Source organism: Natrix helvetica (genome assembly GCF_964273705.1).
Source record: "Natrix helvetica genome assembly, chromosome: 3".
NCBI classification, from domain to species: Eukaryota; Metazoa; Chordata; class Lepidosauria; order Squamata; family Natricidae; genus Natrix; species Natrix helvetica.
The window spans coordinates 13,336,513-13,359,816 of NC_138549.1; the positions used below are offsets into that span (position 1 = coordinate 13,336,513).

A 23,304-nucleotide genomic window follows, 5' to 3' on the forward strand; every position below is an offset into this window, starting at 1 on the left:
ATGTCTTCCTTCTGTCATTTGGAGAACCATGACTGGTTCCCTCAGATCTCTCCTTTTTTTTTAACAATGCTGAATTTTGTTTAACAAAATGGTGGGGGGCGCTGCTTAATTATGCATGGAAACATCCCTATTATCAGAGCTATGCCTTTCTTCCACAGACAGGAAGAAAGCTGTGTTTCAACTGAATAAGACACCAACTGTTGCCTTGTCCAGAAACAATGCCTGCAGATGCAAATCCTGGGCACCTTCAGAAAGAGCTTTTGGGCTGGTTGATGGAATGCATTTACTAGGGGTGGGATCCTACCAGTTTAATAACCAGTTCGCTGCGCACGCATGCACAGTTTACCAAAAACTCACCTTCAGCATTACTGCTGGCAAGGAAAGCAGCTGAAAATAAGATCAGAAGATTGTGGAAAGAGTCCCATAGAGTCATCAAGAGTTGGACACGATTGAATGGATAAAGTCGTCGTCGTCATCATCATCATCATCATCATTATCATCATCATCCTTCTTCTTGCTCTCCTAGTCAACTGTGGATCCAATAGTTTTCTTTTTCTCTTTCTGTCTCTCTTCTCCTTCTTCTCCTCTTCCTTCTCCTCCATTTCCATCTCCATCATGCCATCCTAGTCAACTGAGGATTCAGGGTGCCTTTCTTTTTTTATTTCCTTCCTTCCTCCTTCCCTCCTCCTCCATCATCATGCTATCCTAATCAAATATCAATCCAAAGTGCTTTTCTTTCTTTCTTTCTTTCTTTCTTTCTTTCTTTCTTTCTTTCTCTTTTTCTTCTTCTTCTCCTCCTTCTCCTCTTCTTCCTCCTCCATCTTCATCATGCCATCCTAGTCAACTGTGGATCCAAGGTGCTTTTCTTTCTTTCTTTCTTTCTTTCTTTCTTTCTTTCTTTCTTTCTTTCTTTCTTTTTCTTTCCACCACTCCTCCTCCTCCTCCTCCACTTCCATCTCCTCCTCCATCATCATCATCATCATCATCATCATCATCATCATCATGCCATCCTAGTCAACTGGTTATCCAAAGTGCCAAACAGAGTTTCCCTGACCTCAAAACATTGGCCAGAAACCTTGCATTCACTTGAAAATGTCAATTTTTATTTTCATGTATTTAAAACCTTTATACAGCTGCCTGTCTTGAAAACAACTTTTGACTGGCATACAGCCAATATTGAGGTAGGCAGTGTGCTCTCAAGATCCTGGTGGGTCCTATTACAGGCCTGACCTGTTGACATGGAGGAGGGTGAAGAATGACATCTTGGCCTCTCAGAAGGAGCCCCTTGTTTTAGCACTCAGCCCAATGTGGCTGGAAACAGGAAGGCCAGAGCTGGAGAGAAGTTTGTTCAGATCTTCATCAACAATGCAAAGAAAGACAAACCATGAGAAATGGAGCAGAGTGTAAAGATGGCCAATGCATCTGGGCAGAGATGCTCATGCAGATTGGCTCACCGAGAGCTGCCCAGCCCTGATTTATTGCCTGGAAAAAGAGAGGAGCTTTAAGCATAGGATGACAACTGTGTGTGTTGGGGCTTGAGCAGATGTTTTGAAGATACTACCCAGGCAGAGAAAACCACATCAAAAACACCACACAACTGAGAAAAACTTTGAATTTGCTGTAGGAAGATAAATTTATCTCAGCACCTACTTCTGTCCTACTATCGCAGCACCATTGAGAGTGTCCTGACATACGGCATTCTTGCATGTTATGGGAGCAGCTCTGCAGTGGACAAAAAAGTTCTACAGAGAATCATTAAAACTGCCCAGAATATCACTGGGCTCCAGCTACCAGCCCTGAATGACATCTTTGCATCTCTCTGTTTGAGGAAGTTGCATAACATTCTCAGAGACTCCTCCCAGCCTGCTTACAATCTTTTTAGACTGTTGCCTTTTGGCAGAAGATACAGAACAATTAAAACTAGGACCACACGTCTTCTGAATAGCTTTTATCCCAGAGCTATAATTGCATTCAACAATGAACTAAAGGGCCACCATCAGTGAGCTATTGGACAGCACTACTTGGTCTGTTGTGTGGATGTTTTGGTGGTTTAGGGGTGGGGATTTTTTGGTGGGTGGGGTGTGTTTTGGGGATTGTTATGGGTGTTGGGTCTGGTATCTGGGTGTTATGTGAATTTCGTTGTATCTGTAAACTGTGTATATAGATACAATGACAATAAAATAAAGTAAGTAGACCTTTGTCTCTAAAAACAATGCTACTCCACCAGAGGACCACTAAAATTGCTCTGCAGATGCGCAGAAGCAAAAAACAAGATGGCAGTGCCTACAGTGCTGCCAGGAGAACTGGTTCGGGGGCGTGGCAGCCCTGAGTCACTGCTGGTTCCAGTGACTCAGGCTGCCAAGTTAGAACCAGTTCAGCCGAACCGGTCCAAACCGGTAGGAGCCAACATCTGTACTCCACATCTAAACTCCAGTGGAGCCATGTCTAAATTATGACTTAAGCACACTAACCTGTGATAGGTAGATGCAGCTCCATAAGGCTGAGAACAACTCAGAATTCATTTATTTATTTGTTCATTCATTCAACTTATTCGGCTATACTCCCGTAAGATAAAAGCTACATGGAGCAATATAGATTTTTGGGAAGAGAGCTAACATGTGCAAAAGGAAACTTCCATAAATGGTTTGAGAAATTCCTTTGGGTAAACTAGGTGACCTAAAACATTTGGGGGAAGGGGGCAGCCAGCAAGGTCCCTGTAAGCCACCCCATTGGAGCCATCCTGTGCTTCAGAGAGCTTGGATCTCCATGGACCTGCATGAAGGTGGCATCTCTATACCCTGAACAATGAACTTGGAGAATTATTGCAGCTCTTTGATCCTGCCTGTTAATTGTACCATGAAAACTCCACCTATTAACCAAGTGGTAGGATTTATGAGATCAATCCTCTGATCCTACTGGCCTGATCCAGGGGATTTCACAGGATCTTTGTGACTAATCTCTAATGTGTGCTTTCCAATGTTGAGCAAGCCTGCCCCTCGATTAACAGCCAAAGCAACTCTTCGAGGAAAAACATTCAGGAAAGGGTCACCAACTACCTAGAAAAGTGTGTGTGTGTGTGTGTGTGTGTGTGTGTGTGTGTGTGTGTAAGAGAGAGAGAGAAAGAGAAACAGACAGAGAAAGACAGAGAGAGAAAGAGAAAGTGAGACAGAGAGAAAGAGAAAGAAAGAGAAAGAAAGAAAGAAAGAAAGAAAGAAAGAGCATGTGAACGAGAAAGAGAAAGAGGGGAGAGAGAGACAGAGAGAGAGAGAAAGAGAAAGAAAGAGACAGAGCAAAAGAGAGAGACAGAGAGACAGAAAGAGACAGAGAAAGAGAGACAAAGTGAGAGAGAAAGAGAGAAAGAAAGAGAGAGACAGATAAAGAGAAAGAAAGAGACAGAGAGAAAGAAAGAGACAGAGAGAAACAGAGAGAAAGAGAAAGAGAGAGAGAGAGAGCACTGCAGAGTCTGAAAAGAAAGGAACAAAAGCAGACAGGAGCACCGAACATCCTAATCTAATGGAGCCAGGAAACTAGTCAGCTGTCAGCGGGCTGTGTGACAGTGTGGGGAGGGAGGACTGGCCCTTTTCAATTCCACCGGCTCCTCTCTGGGGTTAAAACCGAGACTGGTTGCCATGGATATCCTTGGTTCCTGTAGCTCAGGGAGGCAGTCGTTAGCGAGGCGTCCTGGGGAATGCCTGGACAGAAGATGAAATGCAGGCCGGTGGGTGTGGCGAGGTGGGAGCAGAGGCCAAGGGGTCAGCTTCCACCCATGCTGGGTCTGCATTTCCATTTCCAGGCTCAATCCCTACGACCATTGCATGTCAGGTCTCATTTTTCCCCCTCTGCCAAGAGGCTGACTTTGAAGAACTTCAACGCAGCCCCTCGTTACGGATATTCTCAGCTGTGAGCCCACTAATGTTCAGGCAATTCCCCACCCCCACCCCCTGTGACCGACACGCACTTCCACCTGTTCTGGGATGGAAAAACCGCATTCCTCATTACTAAACACAAGGCAGGCTCAGCACCACCTGAATTACAGCCAGCTGGGATGCTCACCTAGTATGCACACATGTGTAGCAGGGAAAACAGTAGGCATGAGCTCCAAGGCTATTGTGCAAGATGGCAAAGGAGCCACGCTGTTTGTTTTGACAGACACACACAAGCAGGAGTGATAGATTCCTATAAAGGATGAGCTACAGCCACACACACAAAACCACTTTTAGCATGATTCAGGAGTGGGTTCCGGCTGCTGCTACTGCCGGTTCGCTCAGGGATGTGCTACGCACGTATGCACAGTACTAAAAAAAATGCTTCTGCGCATGTGCAGAAGCAAAAAAAAGATGGCAGCACTTAAGCCACGGAGAGAACCGGTTCAGGTGCGTGGCAGGCCGAGTTACTACCTACTCAGCCGAACCAGGCCGAAACGGTAGAAATCCACCTCTGGCGTGATTGACGCAGGGAAAGACTTGGGATTCTTTTTTCGAACTGATATTTGCAAGCTCTGTGTTTATTCGTCCGTTGTCAGAACCCATCCAGGGAGGTTGTCCATCTATACGTGCAATTCCTCCAATATCAATAAAGGAGAATATTTGTAGCTCAGAATTGAAAGGAGGAGTCTTTGGGGCTCTCCGCGCTTGGTTGTTGTCTTGTAGTCATTTCATTACTCAAACTAAGTAACATAATCACACATGCACTATTCAATGTAAATTGTTCTTTACACATGCGCAGAACAATTTACAGTGAACTGCGCATGCACAGTCACTAAAAACCAAAATGGTGGCGGCCCAGCAGTGGCGAGGGAACCGGTTCGGGGGTGTGGCAGGCCTGGGTCGCTGCTGGTTCTGCGACCCAGGCCTGAATTCCACTACCGGTTCAGCTGAACTGGGCCGAATCAGGAGCAACCCACGTCTGAACCAAGCTCACAGAGCACCAAGGATCCCTCCGTTTCTCCAATGTCCCTCTACCAGGATGGAGTAAGAGAAATAATTCTAAGCAAGCCAGTTTCCCACCTGATTAAGAGCTTTTATTGAAGTTGAGACACCCACCAATCAGCTGTTCCAAAACCAATACGGAGAAGTGGAGGAGTGGATGGAATTTTGGAGGGTAGTGTACAAAGTTAGCACCCACCCCTCCTAGAAGAATGAAATGTTTTAGGAAGTATTAAAAAGGCAGAAGAGTATACTTCCCCTAAAAGAGAAAGAAATCTTAAGGGTGACAGAAAATCAGAGCTTCAGCTCCCTGCAGCCCACGGCAGATATTAGGTGCCCATTGAGAAGGACTGGGCCAGCCTATCTACAAAACCAAAGACCTTCAGCCTTAGGGTGATGGGATTAGCCCTCATTCAAGATCCAAACCAGGGCAAAGCCATTAAGACACAATAGGAATTGCCCAATACCTTTTCAGAACACAAGCCTCTTCATTGCATCATCCAGCAAGCTTCAACCAAGCTTGACTCAGAAAACCTACAAGGTTAGCTATGACCCTTAAAACAAAGGTAGGATTAACCCTCAGCCACAATAAGAATTGCCCAAAGCCCCTTTATTGCATCATCTCACTTGCACCACCCCCCAGCAGTTCAAACTTCAAACAAACTTAGCGCAGACAAACTTCTAGGATTTGTACATGGCCCCACGAGAGTCTGACAACAGCCAATAGAATACATGTTCATGCACAGGAACAGGAGGCTCAAGGGCAAGGCCCAAGAGAGGGCATAAATAACGCTCACTCTCCACTCCATGTGGTCAGCTACCCAGAATCACACGTGCTTGGTGGTTCTGCTTCAACATTAAACCACCGTTCCAATCAGCCTCCATGTTTCCAGCATCTTTCTTCCCACTTGGAACTGAACCCAAAAGGACATTTCTTCCAGTAGAAATAAACTCTGGACCTTCATCCTGACACCCTCCTTTTTACATAAATCTTTCTATATTAATTTTAGGACAACTGTTTTCCCCTCCTAACTTTTACGAACACCATGATATTTTTGGACATTCATATTCTAACTTTTGACAGGTGGACATCAGATACTCCTCCTTCCACAAGGAAAAGAGGGTCAAGTAGGCAGAGGAATCTGGACCCCTCACCCCCCAGATCATGAACAAAGAGGCCTCAACTGGTGAAATTCAGCAGGTTCTGACAGGTTCTGGAGAACTGGTAATGGAAATTTTGAGTAGTTGGGAGAACCGGCAAATACCACCTCTGACCGGCCTCAAAATGGGGTGGGATTTTGCAATATCCTTACCCTTCGAGTGGGGTGAGAATGGAGATTTTGCAGAATCTTTCCCCTGCCACGCCCATTAAGCCATGCCCACAGAACCGGTAGTAAAAAAAATGAATTTTACCACTGCCTCAACTCCCCCTTTGTGAAAGAAGATCATCAAATGCAGCAGAAGTTCTGGGAGAGGAGGGGTACTTACAGTGAGCCCAACAGGCAAAGTAATTAGGGGGTGCTTCTTAAAATGTTAATTAACAACCAGTTAATTGTATTTTTTAAAAAAGCTGGGTCCCAGTGAAGCCCAGTAAATTTCTTCCAAAAAGAAGAAATCTCCAGAGCATGTATGAAGTGCCCCCTTCCCTGATCCCAGGTGGTACACCAGGACTTCTTCTATACAGACGCTGAGAATCTTTGTTTATGTATACACAATGCCAGGACAATCTGGCTAGAAATTCCGGAAACTGCTTTCCTAACACATCTGCAAAGTGTGAGTTGGGAAAAGCTATTCTCCCGCGTTAACATCTTGCACAGCAGCTTCCAAAGCCAGTGTGCAAAGATGAGTTTCCCCCACAACAGCCAGATTGCGCCAAACAATCACGAGATGCCACTGGATTCTGTACAGTTCGAGCCAGCTGCTACCTGGAAATCTAGCCAGGTGCTGTCAATGCAAAGTCGCAGCTGAGATAAGGTGCCAATACTTTCACACACACACACACACACACACACAGCCCTTTCTCTGTGCAAAGGCTTGGAAAGGACCAGGAGACAGTGTCATCACTGAACAAAAGCTTGGCAAGCCACACCCCACACAATCCCAGGGTGAGGGTGTGGACAGACAGGCAGTTCTAATATTTACATCTTTATGGGAGGGTTTCTCGAAAAGCAGCTGGAGGAATAAGCTTGCCAGGGAAGCTGCGCTGGGCATTCCTGGGTTGAGTAGGGAGGGAGGTTGCCATCTACTGGCGTTTCCTGTGCACATAACCTGTTCCCATGAACAGGTGGATGGATTGAAATAGATAGGAAGAGGCTTCCCAGGTATCTTTGGCTGCATCCCACTCTTGAGACATTCAGGGTCCATTCTTTGTGCAATCAGTCCAGGGGTGGGCTGCTGGGGAATTGTAGGGGTTCGGGAAAACCTCTAGCTAAGATTCTGTGCAGTTCAGATAACTCCAAATCCCACTCGTGGCTGGCCCCGCCCACCCACAGTGCCCCTCCCAGGAGTCCCCACACGGCCCATTTTGGATGGCTCAGGGAGGCTCAGGGAGGGTGAAAAACAGGCCTACCAGAAGTGTGGGAAGATAGGAAACGGGCCCGTTTCCAGCCTCCAGATGGTGTTCGGAGCCTGGGGAGGCTGTTTTCGCCCTCCCGGAGGCTCAAAAAGAGCCTCCAGAGCCTGGGGAGGGCAAAAACACCCCCACACACACACTGTGGTGCAAGATGCCAACTAGGCCATGCCCACCATGGCCACACCCACCCAGCAACCAGGTAGAGGACCCTTTGCTAAAATTTTTGAAGGCCACCCCTGGATCACTATTGTCGACCTGAAGTTCTCCTGCCCACCTGGACCTGCAGCTTTCTTGCCCATTGGTCACGGTAGAGTGTGCAGCAACCCCCCCCCCCAAAAAAAAACAGCCAATGACAGTTATAGGAATTGGATAATGTCTATCTAATGAAAAGAAAGACTAGGGGAGACATGATAGCAGTGCTCCAATATTTGAGGGATACCATAACGATGAAGGGGTCAAGTTATTTTTCCAAAGCACCAGAAGGCAAAACAAGAAACGATGGATTCCTGGCCAAAGAATCCACATTTCACTTTAGCAGGTGTAGGAAGTTAGCACCCAACCCTCTCCTAGGAAAATGAGATATTTTACGAAATATTAATGTTTCTTAAATGTTTCTCCTAAAAGGGAGGCAGAAACTCAGCCCCCACCCTGCCTTTGTCAATGGGCCATTAGGGCTTGAGCCAGTCTATTCTACATAACAAAGATCCTTCAAGCAGAGCCATAGGAGACATTGCCCAAAGCCCTTTCATTACATCATTGCCCAGTAAGGCTCAACCAAGCCTGGGACCCAGAACAGCCTACAGAATTGCCCCTGCATGGCCCCATGGGAGTCTGACAACCAATCAGAATACACGCTCACATTCAAAAGCCCAGAGAGGGCATAAAACCAGGGCTCTCTCAGCATTTCTTCCCTTTTATCCCCCAGGACCTCAAACCATGTGGTCTTTCTGTCCATCATCATGAATCCAGGGTCTTTTTCCCCACTTGGAACTGAACCCAGACGGACATTTCTTCCAACACAATGGTTGCGAATGAAAGCAAATATACCTGTCCCAGGATAATGGTGGACAGGATCCAATTTGGGTCAGTTGCTGGAATCAGAGGTTTACTTGTCTGAGCTTTTGGACTCATGTTGGAGCCCGTCTTCAGGGAGCTTCTCTCTAGCAGATTTTGTGCGCTCTCTTGCAAAGTGTAAATGGTTGCTTTGCCAGAGCTTGGGGGCAGATCAACTATCACCAAGAAGTACTGGATCTTCCCTCCAGATCCTTAAATCCCACTTTCTGGTGTTTTGAATGAAGACCACAATGGCCAAGCATTCCAAAGGCAACTGAAGGCCCAACACCCACAGGATGAAACAATGAATATCTCCCAGGTACACAGAAAGATTATCCTGAATTCCTGCCTAGTTGGAAGCAGCAGAGTCAGTGGTGAAATGCATTTTTTTTTACTACCGATTCTGTGGGCGTGGCTTGGTGGGCGTGGTGTGGCTTGATGGACGTGGCTTGGTGGGCATGGCAAGGAAAGGATACTGCAAAATCTCCATTCCCAACCCATTCCAGGGGAAGGATACTACAAAATCTCCATTCCCAACCCACTATGGGGTCAGCCAGAGGTGGCATTTGCCAGTTCTCCGAACTACTCAAAATTTTCAATAGCGGTTTTCCAGAACCTGCTGGATTTCACCCCTGGGGCAGAGTGGTATTTCTATCAGGAATTACAGCAGCCCAGAAGACCTCGTGTGTGGGTGGTGGTGGGGGGACCAGTCTATTTGACGCTTGTGAGCAGACCTCTCCCCATGTTACAAGCTGTGTTTCCATGGAAGATCAATTCAATCTCCATTGCCATCAATAATATTTTGAAGGAGGCCGCTGCTCGACAGCCTGTGTACAGCTCACTATTTCTCTCTTTGACACTGAGCAAAAGAAGGATTCGGTAAAGAGTTGCCTCAACTTTTGTGGTTGACTCGATTCTGAAATGTGAGACGGAGCTGAGGACTAAGGAAAGCAATGAGAAAAAAGATGGGTAGCCCCAAGCCAGCAAGGTCCCTTCTGTCAAGGCCAGGTTGTTGGCCATTATTGCCATATTTATGGTTTGCATTTGGAAGTGAAGAAGGCCAAAGAGATTTAGCCAGAGATGCCTCCAAGGAGGACAGTGATGGAGAAGGGGAGGTTCAACCCCACCGCATCAATAATTGGTCCCTGCTGGAATCCGTGGACAAGGAAATGAGACACAGAATGATTCTGTGCCTGTTCTGAAGCTTGAAAATGAAACAAAATAACAATAATGAGAAATAATGGATGCTTTCCCTTGCAGCGGCCCCTAGTCAAGGAAGAGGGAGTCAAACTATTCTCCAAGGCACCTGAGGGTAGAACAAGAAGCAATGGGTGGAAACTAATCAAGGAGAGAAGCAACTTAGAACTGAGGAGAAACTTCCTGACAGTTAGAACAATTAATCAGTGGAACAGAAGTTGCCTCCAGAAGTTGTGAATGCCCCAACACCGGAAGTCTTTAAGAAGCTGTTGGGTAGCCATTTGTCTGAAATGGTATAGGGTTTCCTGCCTAGGCACGGGGTTGGACTAGAAGACCTCCAGGTTCCCTCCCAACTCTGCTATTGTATTGTATTATCTAGCACAGTGGTGGGCAACCCGCGGCTCGGGAGCCACATGCGGCTCTTTACACCCTTTAATGCGGCTCTTCTGTGTGCCGGGTGCCCGCTCCCCTCCCTCCTCTCAGGCTTCGGAGGGAAGCTTCTGCAAAAGCCCGGGCGAGTGACAACCAATTTTGGTCCTATGACTGCAGAATGCTGCAAAATACCATAAATGCAGGCCAGTTGTTGAGTGTTTCAAATGTGATTGGAACACTCAACAAGGTGACCACAGTGTGTGTGTGTGAGAGAGAGAGTGAGAAAGACAGACAGAGAGAGGAACAGAGAGAGGGAGTGAGGGTGGGAATCAGAGAGAGACTGACAGACAGACAGACACACACACACACACACACAGACAGAGAGAGACAGAGAGGGGGAGGGAGGGAGAGAAAGATAGACAGACAGAGAGACACACACAGAGTGAGTGATTAAGTGAATGAGTGAGAGACAGACACACCCACATACACAGAGTGACAGAGAGAGGAAGGGAGGGGAGAGAGACAGAGGGAGAGACAGAGACAGACACACACACACACACAGAGTGAGTGAGAGACAGACAGACAGACAGACAGACACACACACACACACACACACACAGAGTGACAGAGATGGGGGAGGGAGGGAGAGAGAGACAAAGAGCCAGAGAGAGAGAGAGAAAGAAAAAGAAAAAAAGAAAGAAAGTGGGAGAGAGAGATGAAATTAAAAACAACAACATACAAACCTGACTTACTCAAACTATCCAAGGAAATGCAAGGCCAATGTTCACATTAGTGGTTGTGACTTTGTCAGTCAATGTCAGGATGTAATTTTCTCTACATTGTAAGGCAAATTTTACGGAATTTAACGTTATCGATAAATAATATCGTTCTAAAGTTTTTGTTTTATTAGTTGTGTTATTTGTATCCTCCCGACCTATGTGGATACTTGCATGCAGAATATTCTCAATAAAAACTTATTGAAACTAAAAACAGTGTACCATCCTATGTATTTTCGGTTTTAAAAATGTGGCTCTCAAAGTAAATTTCAATCGTGGTTTTGGCGAGATTTGGCTCAGTTGAAAAAAAAGGTTGCCCACCACTGATCTAGCAGATTGACTCAGACAGTGAATATTTGCATAACAAGAAGAATTTTTATTTTATTTTTTAAATTTATTTGTTTTGTCAAGCGTGTATAAAATGATAGATATAACAAGATTATGAATACATTAAATGGATACAAATAATGGGGACATTAGGACAGGGAGAGTAGGCATGTTGATGTGCTTATGCACGTCCCTTACAGACCTCTTAGGAATGGGGTGAGGCAGAGGTGGGTTCCTACTGGTTCCACCCGGTTCGGCCGATTAGGTAGTAACTTGGGTTGGCCACGCCCCCGAACTGGTTCTATCAGCAGCGCTGTAGGTGCCACCATCTTGTTTTTTGCTTCTGTGCATGCACAGAAGCATTTTTTACCTAATTCATGGGCATGCAGAGCGTGTATCAAGGGCGTAGGTGTATGCAAAGTGCACGCACACCCGAAGCGCGTCCCTGAGCAAACTGGCAGTAGAAGAAGCCGGAACCCATCCCTGGGGTGAGGTCAACAGTAGACAGTCTAAGGTTAAAATTGTGGGGGTTGGGGGAAGAAACCACAGAGTCAGGTAGTGCATTCCAGGCATTGACCACTCTGTTGCTGAAGTCGTATTTTCTGCAATCAAGTTTAGTATGGTTTACCTTAAGTTTGTATCTATTGTTTGCTCGTGTGTTGTTGTGGTTAAAGCTGAAGTAGTCATTGACAGGTGGGACATTGTAGCGGATACTTTTATGTACTACACTTAGGTGAGATCGCAGGCGGCGTAGTTCTACATTGTCTAAGCCCAAAATTGATTAGGGGACCCAAAATTGATTAGATGATTAGGGGACTGGAGACTAAAACACATGAAGAACAGTTGCAGGAACTGGGTATGTCTAGTTTAATAGAAAGAAGGACTAGGGGAGACATGATAGCAATGTTCCAATGTCTCAAAGGGTGCCACAAAGAAGAGGGAGTCAAACTATTTTCCAAGGCACCTGAGGGTAGAACAAGAAGCAATGGGTGGAAACTAATCAAGGAGAGAAGCAACTTAGAACTGAGGAGAAACTTCCTGACAGTTAGAACAATTAATCAGTGGAACAGAAGTTGCCTCCAGAAGTTGTGAATGCCCCATCACTGGAAGTCTTTAAGAAGATGTTGGGTAGCCATTTGTCTGAAATGGTATGGGGTTTCCTGCCTAGGCAGGGGGTTGGACTAGAAGACCTCCAGGGTCCCTTCCAGGCGACTGATGGAACCACTTAGGTTCCAGATGGAGCTTGGGCCATTTCCTGTAGCCCTGACCCGCTCCCGGACGGAGGACCTGGTGGCCGCATGGGATAGTGCGGCGGCCGGGGCCTTGGACCGGGTTGCGCCTTTGCGGCCTCTCCGTTGGCAGCGAACCACCCTGGCCCCTTGGTTTACCGAGGAGCTAAGGGTGATGAAGCGCCACAAGAGACGCCTAGAGAGCAGATGGAGATCCTCACGCTCTGAATCTGACCGAACACAGGTAAGAGCCTACTTACGGACTTACCTTGTGGCATTAAGGGTGGCCAAACGTTAGTATTGTGCCACTCTTATTGCGTCCGCAGAAAACCGCCCTGCCGCCCTGTTTCGGGTGACCCGCTCCCTCCTTTCACAGAGGCCGCAGGAAGCCCCTCTATAGGGTAGAGCAGAGGAATTTGGGGAATATCTGCAGGATAAAATCGCCCAAATCCGGAGCGAATGGGTCTCCCTCAGTGATCCAGGGGTGACGTCGGAGGCGAGTCTTGAGGGACCATTCTGGGAGGAGTTTGACGCTGTTGCCGCCGAGGATATGAACAGGTTACGCGGGTGACTGAGGGCCACCACATGTTTACTGGACCCGTGTCCCTCCTGGCTTATACTGGCAGCCTGGGAGGTTACACGAGGCTGGCTCCTGGGACTAGTGAACGCTTCATTGAGTGAGGGGTCCTTGCCAGCTGTCTTGAAAGAGGCGGTGGTGAGGCCCCTACTTAAGAAGCCTTCCCTGGACCCATCGGAGCTTGCCAATTATCGTCCCGTCTCCAACCTTCCCTTTCTAGCGAAGGTTGTAGAGAGTGTGGTGGCGCAACAGTTCCCTCGTCACCTGGAGGAAATTGACTATCTAGACCCGCGCCAGTCCGGTTTCCGGCCCGGTCACAGCACGGAGACGGCTTTGTTCGCGTTGGTGGATGATCTCTGGAGGGCTAAGGATGGGGGTTGTTCCTTCATCCTAGTCCTATTAGATCTCTCAGCGGCTTTCGATACCATCGACCATGGTATCCTGTTGCGTCGGCTGGAGGGATTGGGGGTGAGGGGCACCGTGCTGCGGTGGTTCTCCTCCTACCTCTCCGGACGGACGCAATGTGTGTTGGCAGGGGAGCAGAGGTCGACCCTGAGGCCACTCACTTGTGGGGTGCCACAGGGTTCGGTCCTCTCACCTCTCCTGTTCAACACATACATGAAGCCGCTGGGCGAGATCATTCGAGGTTTCGGGGTTGAGTATCATCTGCCTGACCAGTTTGTCACAATCAGCAAATTAAAAATGACTCCAGAGAACCTCTGGCTTCTAAGAGCATCCTGGCAGATCAGCCATATAAAGGGGGGACAAAGATGCCAGTGGATGTTCAATGGAATGGAACCACCTCAAGAAATGAACCAACCAACCAACATCTGTCTCCTTTGCCCCAGTGTTGTTCAACACTGAGATATTCCAGATGAATTTCCTATGAAAGCTATCAAAAAGCAAAATGGTACTACTCTTATCTGCAGGTGGCCTCTGTGGCCCATGGCAGGTGAGTAGAATTTGGTATTGATTGAATTGTGGCAAGCAGGCTGGAGAGAAGGAGGACAGTCTCCTTCGCTGTCAAGCTTTGCCCTGCAGGAAGTTAAAACTCACCCCTCTCCTAGAAAAATGAAATATCCTGGGAAATATCCTGAAAAGGCAGAATATTATATTTCCCTGGATAAGAAATGGAGAAACATGTTTTTAGGCAGGAAACAGACTCACTCTTAATAGCCCCCACCTTTGTCAATGCGCCATGAAAAGGCCTGAGCCAGTCTATTCTACATAACAAAGATCTTCCCCCTTCAGCCCCAGGGTGATGGGATTAAGGCATGATAGCATTAGCCCTTTACCCATTTCTCCACAGGGCACCTAGGAAGAAGCAATGCTCAACCAAACCTGGACTCAAAACACAGCCTAGAGAGTTGCCCCTGCATGGCCCCATGGGAGTCTGACAACCAATCAGAATACAAGCTCAAGATCAAAGCCCAGAGAGGGCATAAAGTCAGGAACTTTCAGCATCTCTGCCCTTTTTTTCTTCTTCACCCAACATCTGGAAGCATGTTATCCTCCTTTTCTGTTCAGGAGCTCAAGCCATGTGATCCTGTCCACCATTAAACCATCTTTCCAAGCAGCCTCCATGTTTCCAGTGTCTTTTTCCCCACTTGGAACTGAACCCAGAAGGACATTTCTTCCAACAGCCCCAACAAACTTATTATTAGGTCAACACTTTTTTGCATCTGTTGTGTAGTTTCAGAAACCAGGATTGGTAGTTATTGCAATCTGTTCCTCAAGTTCCATGCCATTAAACCCAAACAGAGCACCCAAGGCGTAGCCCAGGTCTCCCTGGTTGTTGTTTTTCCTAGCAAAAAACAGCTAAGTAAGGTTTTTCAGGATCTGGGAATGAAATTTCCTTTCCTCATAAAGCATGGGATCAAACAATCCTCCAAAGTTGCTGAATCAGAACTGTCTATAAAAGCAACAGAGTTCTGCTTGATAAGGATTTCTTCCCATAATAAAAATAATAATAAAAAGCAGCAGGTCCCGCAGAGTCCAATTGTAATGACTTCAAGGTGTTAACGTTCTGGGAATGAAGCTGCCTTAGGCCCTTGTCTTCATTTACAAAAGCTGAAGGAGGAATGGGTGCCTTTCGTATTTATTGCTTCAATATTTGTTGAGGAAATCACCCGCGATGCTCCTAGAGATTGCAACTCGTCATGCATCATGAAATCCACCTTGTCAGAGAAAGGGACTTCTGGATGCCTTGGGAGCTTCTGCAGACCTTCCACACAGAGCTTGCCGTTTGAAAGATTGAGCAAAGACAGACTCACAATCTTTTGTTTTGGTAACAAGTTGTTTTATTTTTTACACACCCTGTTTCCCTGAAAATAAGCCCTCCCTGAAAATATTGCAATATAGCAGCAGCCATGAGGTGACCACACTCACCTCCTCTTGCACCTCAAAAATAATGAGACCTCCTCGAAAATAAGGCCAAGCACTTATTTCAGGGGTCAAAAGAAAATAAGGTCCTGTCTTACTTTGGGAGGAAACACAGTATATATATATTTGTACTGTAATTTTTGGCAGGGCAGGGAGGAAGAGTGACGGGCCTTGACTTATGACCACAATTGAGCCCCAAATTCCTGTTGCTAAGCAAGAGAGTTTTGCTCCGTTTTCCAATCTTTCTTGTCACAGTTGTGAATCCAAGGGTGGGATTCAGCCGGTTCGGGCGAACCAGTAGTTCCCAATGATCAGCTGGGAGCGAACCGGTTCACTCCAACGATCAGGTGGGCCCACTCACCCACCCCTGCATTTTACTTACCTATATCCTCTCAGCTGATTCGTGTGGCAGAGCAGATCGCCCCACCTCAGCTGTGTTACTTCCCAGAAGTAACGTGGAAGCTAAGTTTTGTTAAAACTATGCACATGTGCAGAGTGTGCGTCAGGTGCACAGGTGTGCGCAAAGCATACAATCACCGAGCTGGTTGTTAAACTGGCAGGATCCCACCACTGGGTGAATCCCTTGTTAACATAGTGAATCTGGCTTCCCCGTTGACTTTTTTTGGTGTCAGAAGGTTCCAAAAGATGATAGAATAGAATAACAGACTTGGAAGGGACCTTGGAGGTCTTCTCATCCAACCCCCTGCCTAGGCAGGAAACCCTACTACACCATTTCAGAGGAGTGGTGATCCAATCTCTTCTTTGAAACATCCAGTGTTGGAGCATTCACAACCTCTGGAGGCAAGCTGTTCCACTGATTAATTGTTCTAGCTATCAGGAAGTTTTTCCTTAGTTCTAAGTTGCTTCTCTCCTTGATTAGTTTCCACCCATTGCTTCTTGTCCTATCCTCGGGTGCTTTGGAGAATAGCTTGACTCCTTCTTCTTTGTGGCAGCCCTGAGATATTGGAACACTGCTATCATGTCTCCCCTAGTCCTTCTTTTCATTAAACTAGACATACCCAGTTCCTGCAACCGTTCTTCATTTGTTTTAGCCCCCAGTCCCCTAATCATCTTTGTTGTTCTTCTCTGCACTCTTTCTAGAGTGCTTTCTAGAGTGATCACATGACCTTGGGTCACTGCAACGATCGTAAATGCATGCCAGTTGCCAAGCATCCAAATTTTGATTGTGTGATTCCGGAAGTGCTGAAACTCTTGTTAAGTCGTACAATAGGCCATTTTTTTCAGAGCCATCGTAACTTCAAACAGTCACTACATGAATGCTTGTAACTTGAGGCCTATCTGTACCGGCATCCCAGGTCCATCTCTCAGATACACGGGTATCAAACTCGCCACGCCACATAGCCCTCACATGACGTTTCATGACGTTTTTCCCACTTACGGAGCTAGGGTGGGCGTCTCCTGTGCATGATGGATCTGGCTCGCAGGGCCACCAGTTTGACACCGCTGTACTCAGAACATCCTTCCGACTCCTTCTCTTCCACACAGCAAGTCAAGGCTTGTGATTCCAGTCTGTCGAGCATCATTTCTAAAGTCAACACCCATCAATCATCAGACCATGTCCTGAAATGTTTCTTGGGCTCAAAAGATCTGGTAGATCGACTAGGTAATCCTGAGCTCTAACGTTATATAGTAGGGGGGAAAGTGAATAAAAGGAGGGTTTGGCAGAAAGGGGAGGAGAAAGAGGGAGTGCAAGAGAAGGAAGGAGGGGTTTGACTGGGGGGAAGGAAAAAAGGAAAGGGAAGAGAAAGAGCGGGAAGCAGAGAAAGAGGAGGTGAGACCAAGGGGAAAAGGGGGGTTAAGGAAATAGGATAGCAGAGGCTTCAGTGGGCCACACCTGAGGGAGAGAAGAGTATAGGATAGCAGAGGCTTCTGTGGGCCAAGCCTGAGGGAGAGAAGAGTATAGGATAGCAGAGGCTTCTGTGGGCCAAGCCTGAGGGAGAGAAGAGTATAGGATAGTAGAGGCTTCAGTGGGCCAAGCCTGAGGGAGAGAAGAGTATAGGATAGCAGAGGCTTCTGTGGGCCAAGCCTGAGGGAAAGAAGAGTATAGGATAGCAGAGGCTTCAGTGGGCCAAGCCTGAGGGAGAGAAGGGTATAGGATAGCAGAGGCTTCAGTGGGCCAAGCCTGAGGGAGAGAAGAGTATAGGATAGCAGAGGCTTCTGTGGGCCAAGCCTGAGGGAGAGAAGAGTATAGGATAGTAGAGGCTTCAGTGGGCCAAGCCTGAGGGAGATGCGGAAATAGGATAGCAGAGGCTTCAGTGGGCCAAGCCTGAGGGAGATAAGGAAATAGGATAGTAGAGGCTTCTGTGGGCCAAGCCTGAGGGAGAGAAGAGCATAGGATAGCAGAGGTTTCAGTGGGCCAAGCCTGAGGGAGAGAAGAGTATAGGACAGCAGAGGCTTCAGTGGGCCAAGCCTGAGGGAGAGAAGAGTATAGGATAGCAGAGGCTTCTGTGGGCCAAGCCTGAGGGAGATAAGGAAATAGGATAGCAGAGGCTTCAGTGGGCCAAGCCTGAGGGAGAGAAGGGTATAGGATAGCAGAGGCTTCAGTGGGCCAAGCCTGAGGGAGAGAAGAGTATAGGATAGCAGAGGCTTCTGTGGGCCAAGCCTGAGGGAGAGAAGGGTATAGGATAGCAGAGGCTTCAGTGGGCCAAGCCTGAGGGAGAGAAGAGTATAGGATAGTAGAGGCTTCAGTGGGCCAAGCCTGAGGGAGATACGGAAATAGGATAGCAGAGGCTTCTGTGGGCCAAGCCTGAGGGAGATAAGGAAATAGGATAGCAGAGGCTTCAGTAGGCCAAGCCTGAGGCAGAGAAGAGTATAGGATAATAGAGGCTTCAGTGGGCCAAGCCTGAGGGAGAGAAGAGTATAGGATAATAGAGGCTTCAGTGGGCCAAGCCTGAGGGAGATAAGGAAATAGGATAGCAGAGGCTTCTGTGGGCCAAGCCTGAGTGAGAGAAGAGCATAGGATAGCAGAGGCTTCAGTGGGCCAAGCCTGAGGGAGATAAGGAAATAGGATAGCAGAGGCTTCAGTGGGCCAAGCCTGAGGGGAGTTGAGTGAAAAGAGGCAAGCAGAGGAAACAACGAAGACTCCAGCAGTCCTTAAAAGGGTTAAGGCTACAGTTACAAGAAAGGAACCCCCAAAACACCTCCTTGTGCAACCACCCATAGAAATATTCCGACGGCAAATGAAAACAATACAAGCAGATGCAGCAATGGCAATTTATTGGAAATTTTCCATGTGACAACATGAACAAGTCAGTGAAACCAACATAGCGTGAAACATTGTGATTTTTTTTTAAAAAATAAAAAGTCTCATGTGCTGTCATAACTCAAGACCACCGGCATCCAATTCTCGGGGGCTGCTTCTCCAGGCATGAGGTGCCCCCCCCAAACAAAATTGCACAGAAATAGCACTTTTTTTCTTCCGAAAGTGTGATGTTTCTGCAACTCTGGCGGGTTTGGTGCGATTCTGTTGGTTTGATAAGAAGCAGCGAGAAAATAACGCCAGACACGCAATTTTGGGGAAATCTCCCGTGCAAAATGCTGAAATTAGGGCAGTGTCCCGTCATGCATTTTGGCTTTTCCTTTGGGATGTTGCCCAGGAAAGCTAAGAAATTATATGATCAGGATTTTATTTTTTTTTAAAAAAAAAAAGGGGGGAGGCGGGTTGGACTTACGCAGCAGCGGGTGGAGGAGAATGCCGACAGTGTTCTCGTTTTTGCTTGTTGTTTGCATAACGCAAGGCATGTGGCAATGGAAGCACTGTCACCCACACCTGTTTCTTGGACAAGGAAGACACTTGGCTGAATTTGGCACAATTTTAGAGAAAGCAGCTGGAGAAACACGACAAGTCGTTCCCAATGTGGGGGGGACGACACAACATGTTCCAAAACATATTTCTTGTGTTGGCTGATTGCTATTTTCATCCTTTTGATAGATCAAACATTGATTTCAGTGCCTGGCCTGCATGGCAGAAATAGCTTCTAAAAAAAATCCCAGAAAAACATACTTAAGAAATAGGCACAGCAGCAAACAATGATGTTGATGATAATAAGAATAATAAAAACAATCAACACCATCCAGATATTGCTAGATTTTCAAGAAGCCGAATCTCTGCTTCTTAAAAAAAAGAAGAGGAGGGTACAGACATGTTATGCTGAAATGTACAAACTACCACATAGGGGTAGCCACTCCCTTGGCGTTAAATTCGGTGACCACCTATTTGTTCTTCCGCTGCAGGTGCAACGTTGAAGGTTTATGGGATTTTCCCTGTGGAAGAAATACTAACATTTGGAGAGGAAAAAAGCTGGAGAACTGAGGAAGAAGGAAGATCTTACAAGGATTTCTCCTTGGCCAAGTGGAATCAGGCTGCAGGATTCGGCATTCGGCTGAAGGATATTCCATCTATCATGTTTAAGGGATGGCCATTCCTCTCAGGACTTGTAGTGCTCCATAGCATCTCTGAGCCATTGCTGAAGTGATGGAGGCGGGGGACCGTGGCACAACTAAACCTCAAGAGCATGAAGAATCTACAAGGGGCTAAGATAAGGACAGTGCTTAACAAGTGAGGCTCAACCCAACGAATTCTTGCAGGTCAGAGGAAAAGAGTTTATCCCAAGCGTTTCAGTGACTTCCCCCAGGAGAGGAGCTTGCTTAGAAAGTCTTATCTGCGTTCTGACACACTCCCGCCCCAGCCACACCTTAAACACTCATTGTTTTCGTTCTCTATCTCACAAGGAAGGGGGAGTGAAAGAGGGTCCCTGATAGATCTTCCTTGCTTTTCAGGATAGGGAATGGGTGACTTTTCATCAACTTTTCATTACTAGCTCTCCATGAAGGGGACAGGAGGAGAGGCCAGTTGTGTGTTTCTTGGAGCACAACTACTCCTAGCGCAAAGGAAGGACCAGAGATCTTCCCTGAGGAACTTTAGAAATAGACCCCCAACGTGTAGCAGACATTCACAGCACCACCCACCCACCCACCCACCCACCCATCCCTCAGCTGGGACCTGTGCTGCTTTTTGGAGGTGGAAATACATTCTTGCTTTTTATTTTTTCAAGTGTTGTTCAGCGTGTAGAAAAGACCCCATTGCCTTCCTTGGCGAGGGAAGGTAGAGTCTCCCGCGTTTAAGTTACAAGCAGTCTCAAATTCCACCGGTTTTCCCCGTTTCGATCAGCCCTAAATGTACACCTGACCTTCTTCATTCGATCCCGTCTTTTGTTCCGCGCACTGCAAATTATGTACACGTGTTATATAAAAGAAGAAGAAGACATGAACTTGGGATTTGCATATTGAGGTTGAAAAAAAGGCCTCTTCGCTACTGCGGCTGCTGCTTGTAGAATCTTGTGAGATGAGGTGGATCTCCTTTCCAGCAGCGGCCTGGCCTGTTTTATAGTTTCCATCTATGAGAAACCATGTTCTTTCTCTCTCTCTCTCTCTCTCTCTCTCTCTCTCTCTCTCTCTCTCTTTTCCCCACTGCATCCTCTCCCTCGTTTATGGCTTCCTTCTAGAATTTGTTTGGATGACAGTTGACTTCTTTCAGCAGCTCTTCACAGTCAGACAGGGCTTCTTGGGGCAGGTAGCTGCAGATCTTCTCCAGGGTCTTCTGGTATAGAGCCTTTTCCTCTTCCAGGGACTGGATTAAAATCATCATCTGAGTCTCCCTCCTCAGGGCCTCTTCCAAGTTGGCCTCCACGCCTTGGATCTTAGAATGAGCCACCTAAGAAGGAGCAGAAAGAGAAAATAGAGATGGTCAGAGAAGGTCCTTCAGTTCCGCCAGGCTACATTCCTAGGCAGCCCCTGAGATATTGGAAGACTGCTATCATGTCTCCCATAGTCCTTCTTTTCATGAAACTAAACATACCCAATTCCTGCAACCGCTCCTTATATGCTTTAGCCTCCAGTCCAGAGGTGGTATGCCGCCGGTTCACACCGGTTTGGGCAAACTGGTAGTGGTGGCGGCACAAGGCTCCACCCACCCACCCAGACATAATCAAGGACCTTCTGTGCATGCCCAGATGTGCATGCATACACGCTCTCACTACTGAACCAATAGTGAAGAAAATAGAATACCATTACTGCTCCAGTCCCCTAATAATCTTTGTTGCTCTTCTTTTCCCTGTTTCTAGAGGAAGAAAGGTGGATATTTCCTTTGAGGGCTTCTTCTCTACCTAATTTGACATTGTCAACTGCTCCCAAGTTCAGATTGAGCTTGGCTCTTTGTTGAGCTTTACCTGAAGTTTCTCCAAGAGGTCCATATTCTGCCTCTTCAGCTGACTGTTGGCCCTTTCAAGTTTCTCTGAAGCTTCAATCTCCTCACAAGGGCTCAGGTTCTCTTGCAATTCGTCCTGCAGAACATGGTACTCCACCTCGTAGGCATGAAGCTGTTTGGAAATGTCCATCTCAAATACCTACCATGGGTAATGAAAGAGAGGGAAAAATGTTTCCTTACAATCCACTGGCTACTTTTAAATTTAAATTAAATTCTTTTTCTGGGCATTTATATCTCAGAGGACCTCTCATGGTCTATGAATGCTAACATGCTTGCAAGGAAGGCACAGAAGAGGCTGTACTTCCTGAGAATGCTCAGGAAGATAAATCTATCTCAGTACCTACTATCACAGCACCATTGAGAGTGTCCTGACATACGGCATTCTTGCATGGTATGGGAGCAGCTCTGTAGCAGACAAAAAAGCTCTACAGAGAATCATTAAAACTGCCCAGAATATCACTGGGCTCCAGCTACCAGCCCTGGATGACATCTTTGCATCTCTCTGTTTGAGGAAGTTGCACAATATTCTCAGAGACTCTTCCCATCCTGCTTACAATCTTTTTGAACTGTTGCCTTCTTGCAGAAGATACAGAACAATTAAAACTCGGACCACGTGTCTTCTGAATAGCTTTTATCCCAGAACTATAATTGCACTCAACAATGAACTGAAGGGCCACCATCAGTGAGCTGTTGGACAGCATTACTTGGTCTGTTGTGTGGATGCTTGGGTGGTTTAGGGGCGGGGAATTTTTGGTGTGTGGGGGTATGTGTGGGGATTGTCATGTGTGCTTGGTCTGGTCTCTGGGTGTTATGTGAATTTTGTTGTATAGGTATACTGTGGATATACGTACAATGACGATAAAGTATTATACTTGAGGAGAAGACAAATAACTGAACTCTTTAGACCTCAGAGTGTGAAAGAAGACTACCCACATGCCAAAGCAAAGAGGGAAGGTGGAAGCTCCTTGTTGTGGCCCGCCAGCTGCCAGCAGAGCTGGTGGCAAACTCAGATGATGAGGAGGTTGGGGTGGAACTTGGGCCAGTTCTGGAGCCTGGCGAAGGCTCTGATGAGGGCTCTGTGTCGGACGCAAAGATAGAGCTATGTCTGTCCGACATTTCCCAGCCACCAAAGAGGCAGCTGCCTTTGGAGGCTGAGATGAATGAGGAGGAAAAACAGCTGGGGCCTGTTCCAGATGCACATATGGGCAGAGCAGTTAGGAGAGCTGAGCAACAGAGGACAAGGAGTCGACTCGGGAAGCAAAGCACACGTGGATGCTAAATGGCCTCTCCCTGGCTAGGGAATTATTAGAAGGAAAGGGGAGTGGTTGTCGTAGGAGACAACAGTTCGTATTTCTGAAGATTTTGCTCATTGTGTTTTGTGCCACAAAGACTACTTGCCAGAACTTAATTTGCAGTCTTTCGGCTGGGAGCTCACGGCCTTGCAATTATCACAAGGAACTGATAAGGTTAACTCGCTGAAGGAATATTGCCTGTATTTTTTGGTGGGTGAATGCAATTAATTCACAAGAAGTAAATAAATAAAGGGGTTTTAACAGACATAGTAAAAACAATACAGACTTTAGTTAAGAGAAAAGAAAAATAAGAAAT

The 23,304-nt window shown here is 46.9% G+C and overlaps 1 protein-coding gene across 2 annotated transcripts in view; it reads right to left on the minus strand.

Annotated features, from left to right (window-relative positions):
• Positions 1-20,425: 20,425 nt before the first annotated feature.
• Positions 20,426-23,304, minus strand: part of TBC1D4 (TBC1 domain family member 4) — a 101,878-nt gene continuing 98,999 nt past the window's right edge. For both annotated transcript variants that reach the window (XM_081949424.1, XM_081949425.1), the window contains 2 exons: positions 21,659-21,835; positions 20,426-21,144 (listed from right to left, as the gene is read on the minus strand). In XM_081949424.1, the coding sequence (XP_081805550.1) occupies positions 20,932-21,144; positions 21,659-21,835 (390 nt within the window). In that variant the 3' untranslated portion in view covers positions 20,426-20,931. The remainder of the gene's footprint in view (positions 21,145-21,658; positions 21,836-23,304) is intronic.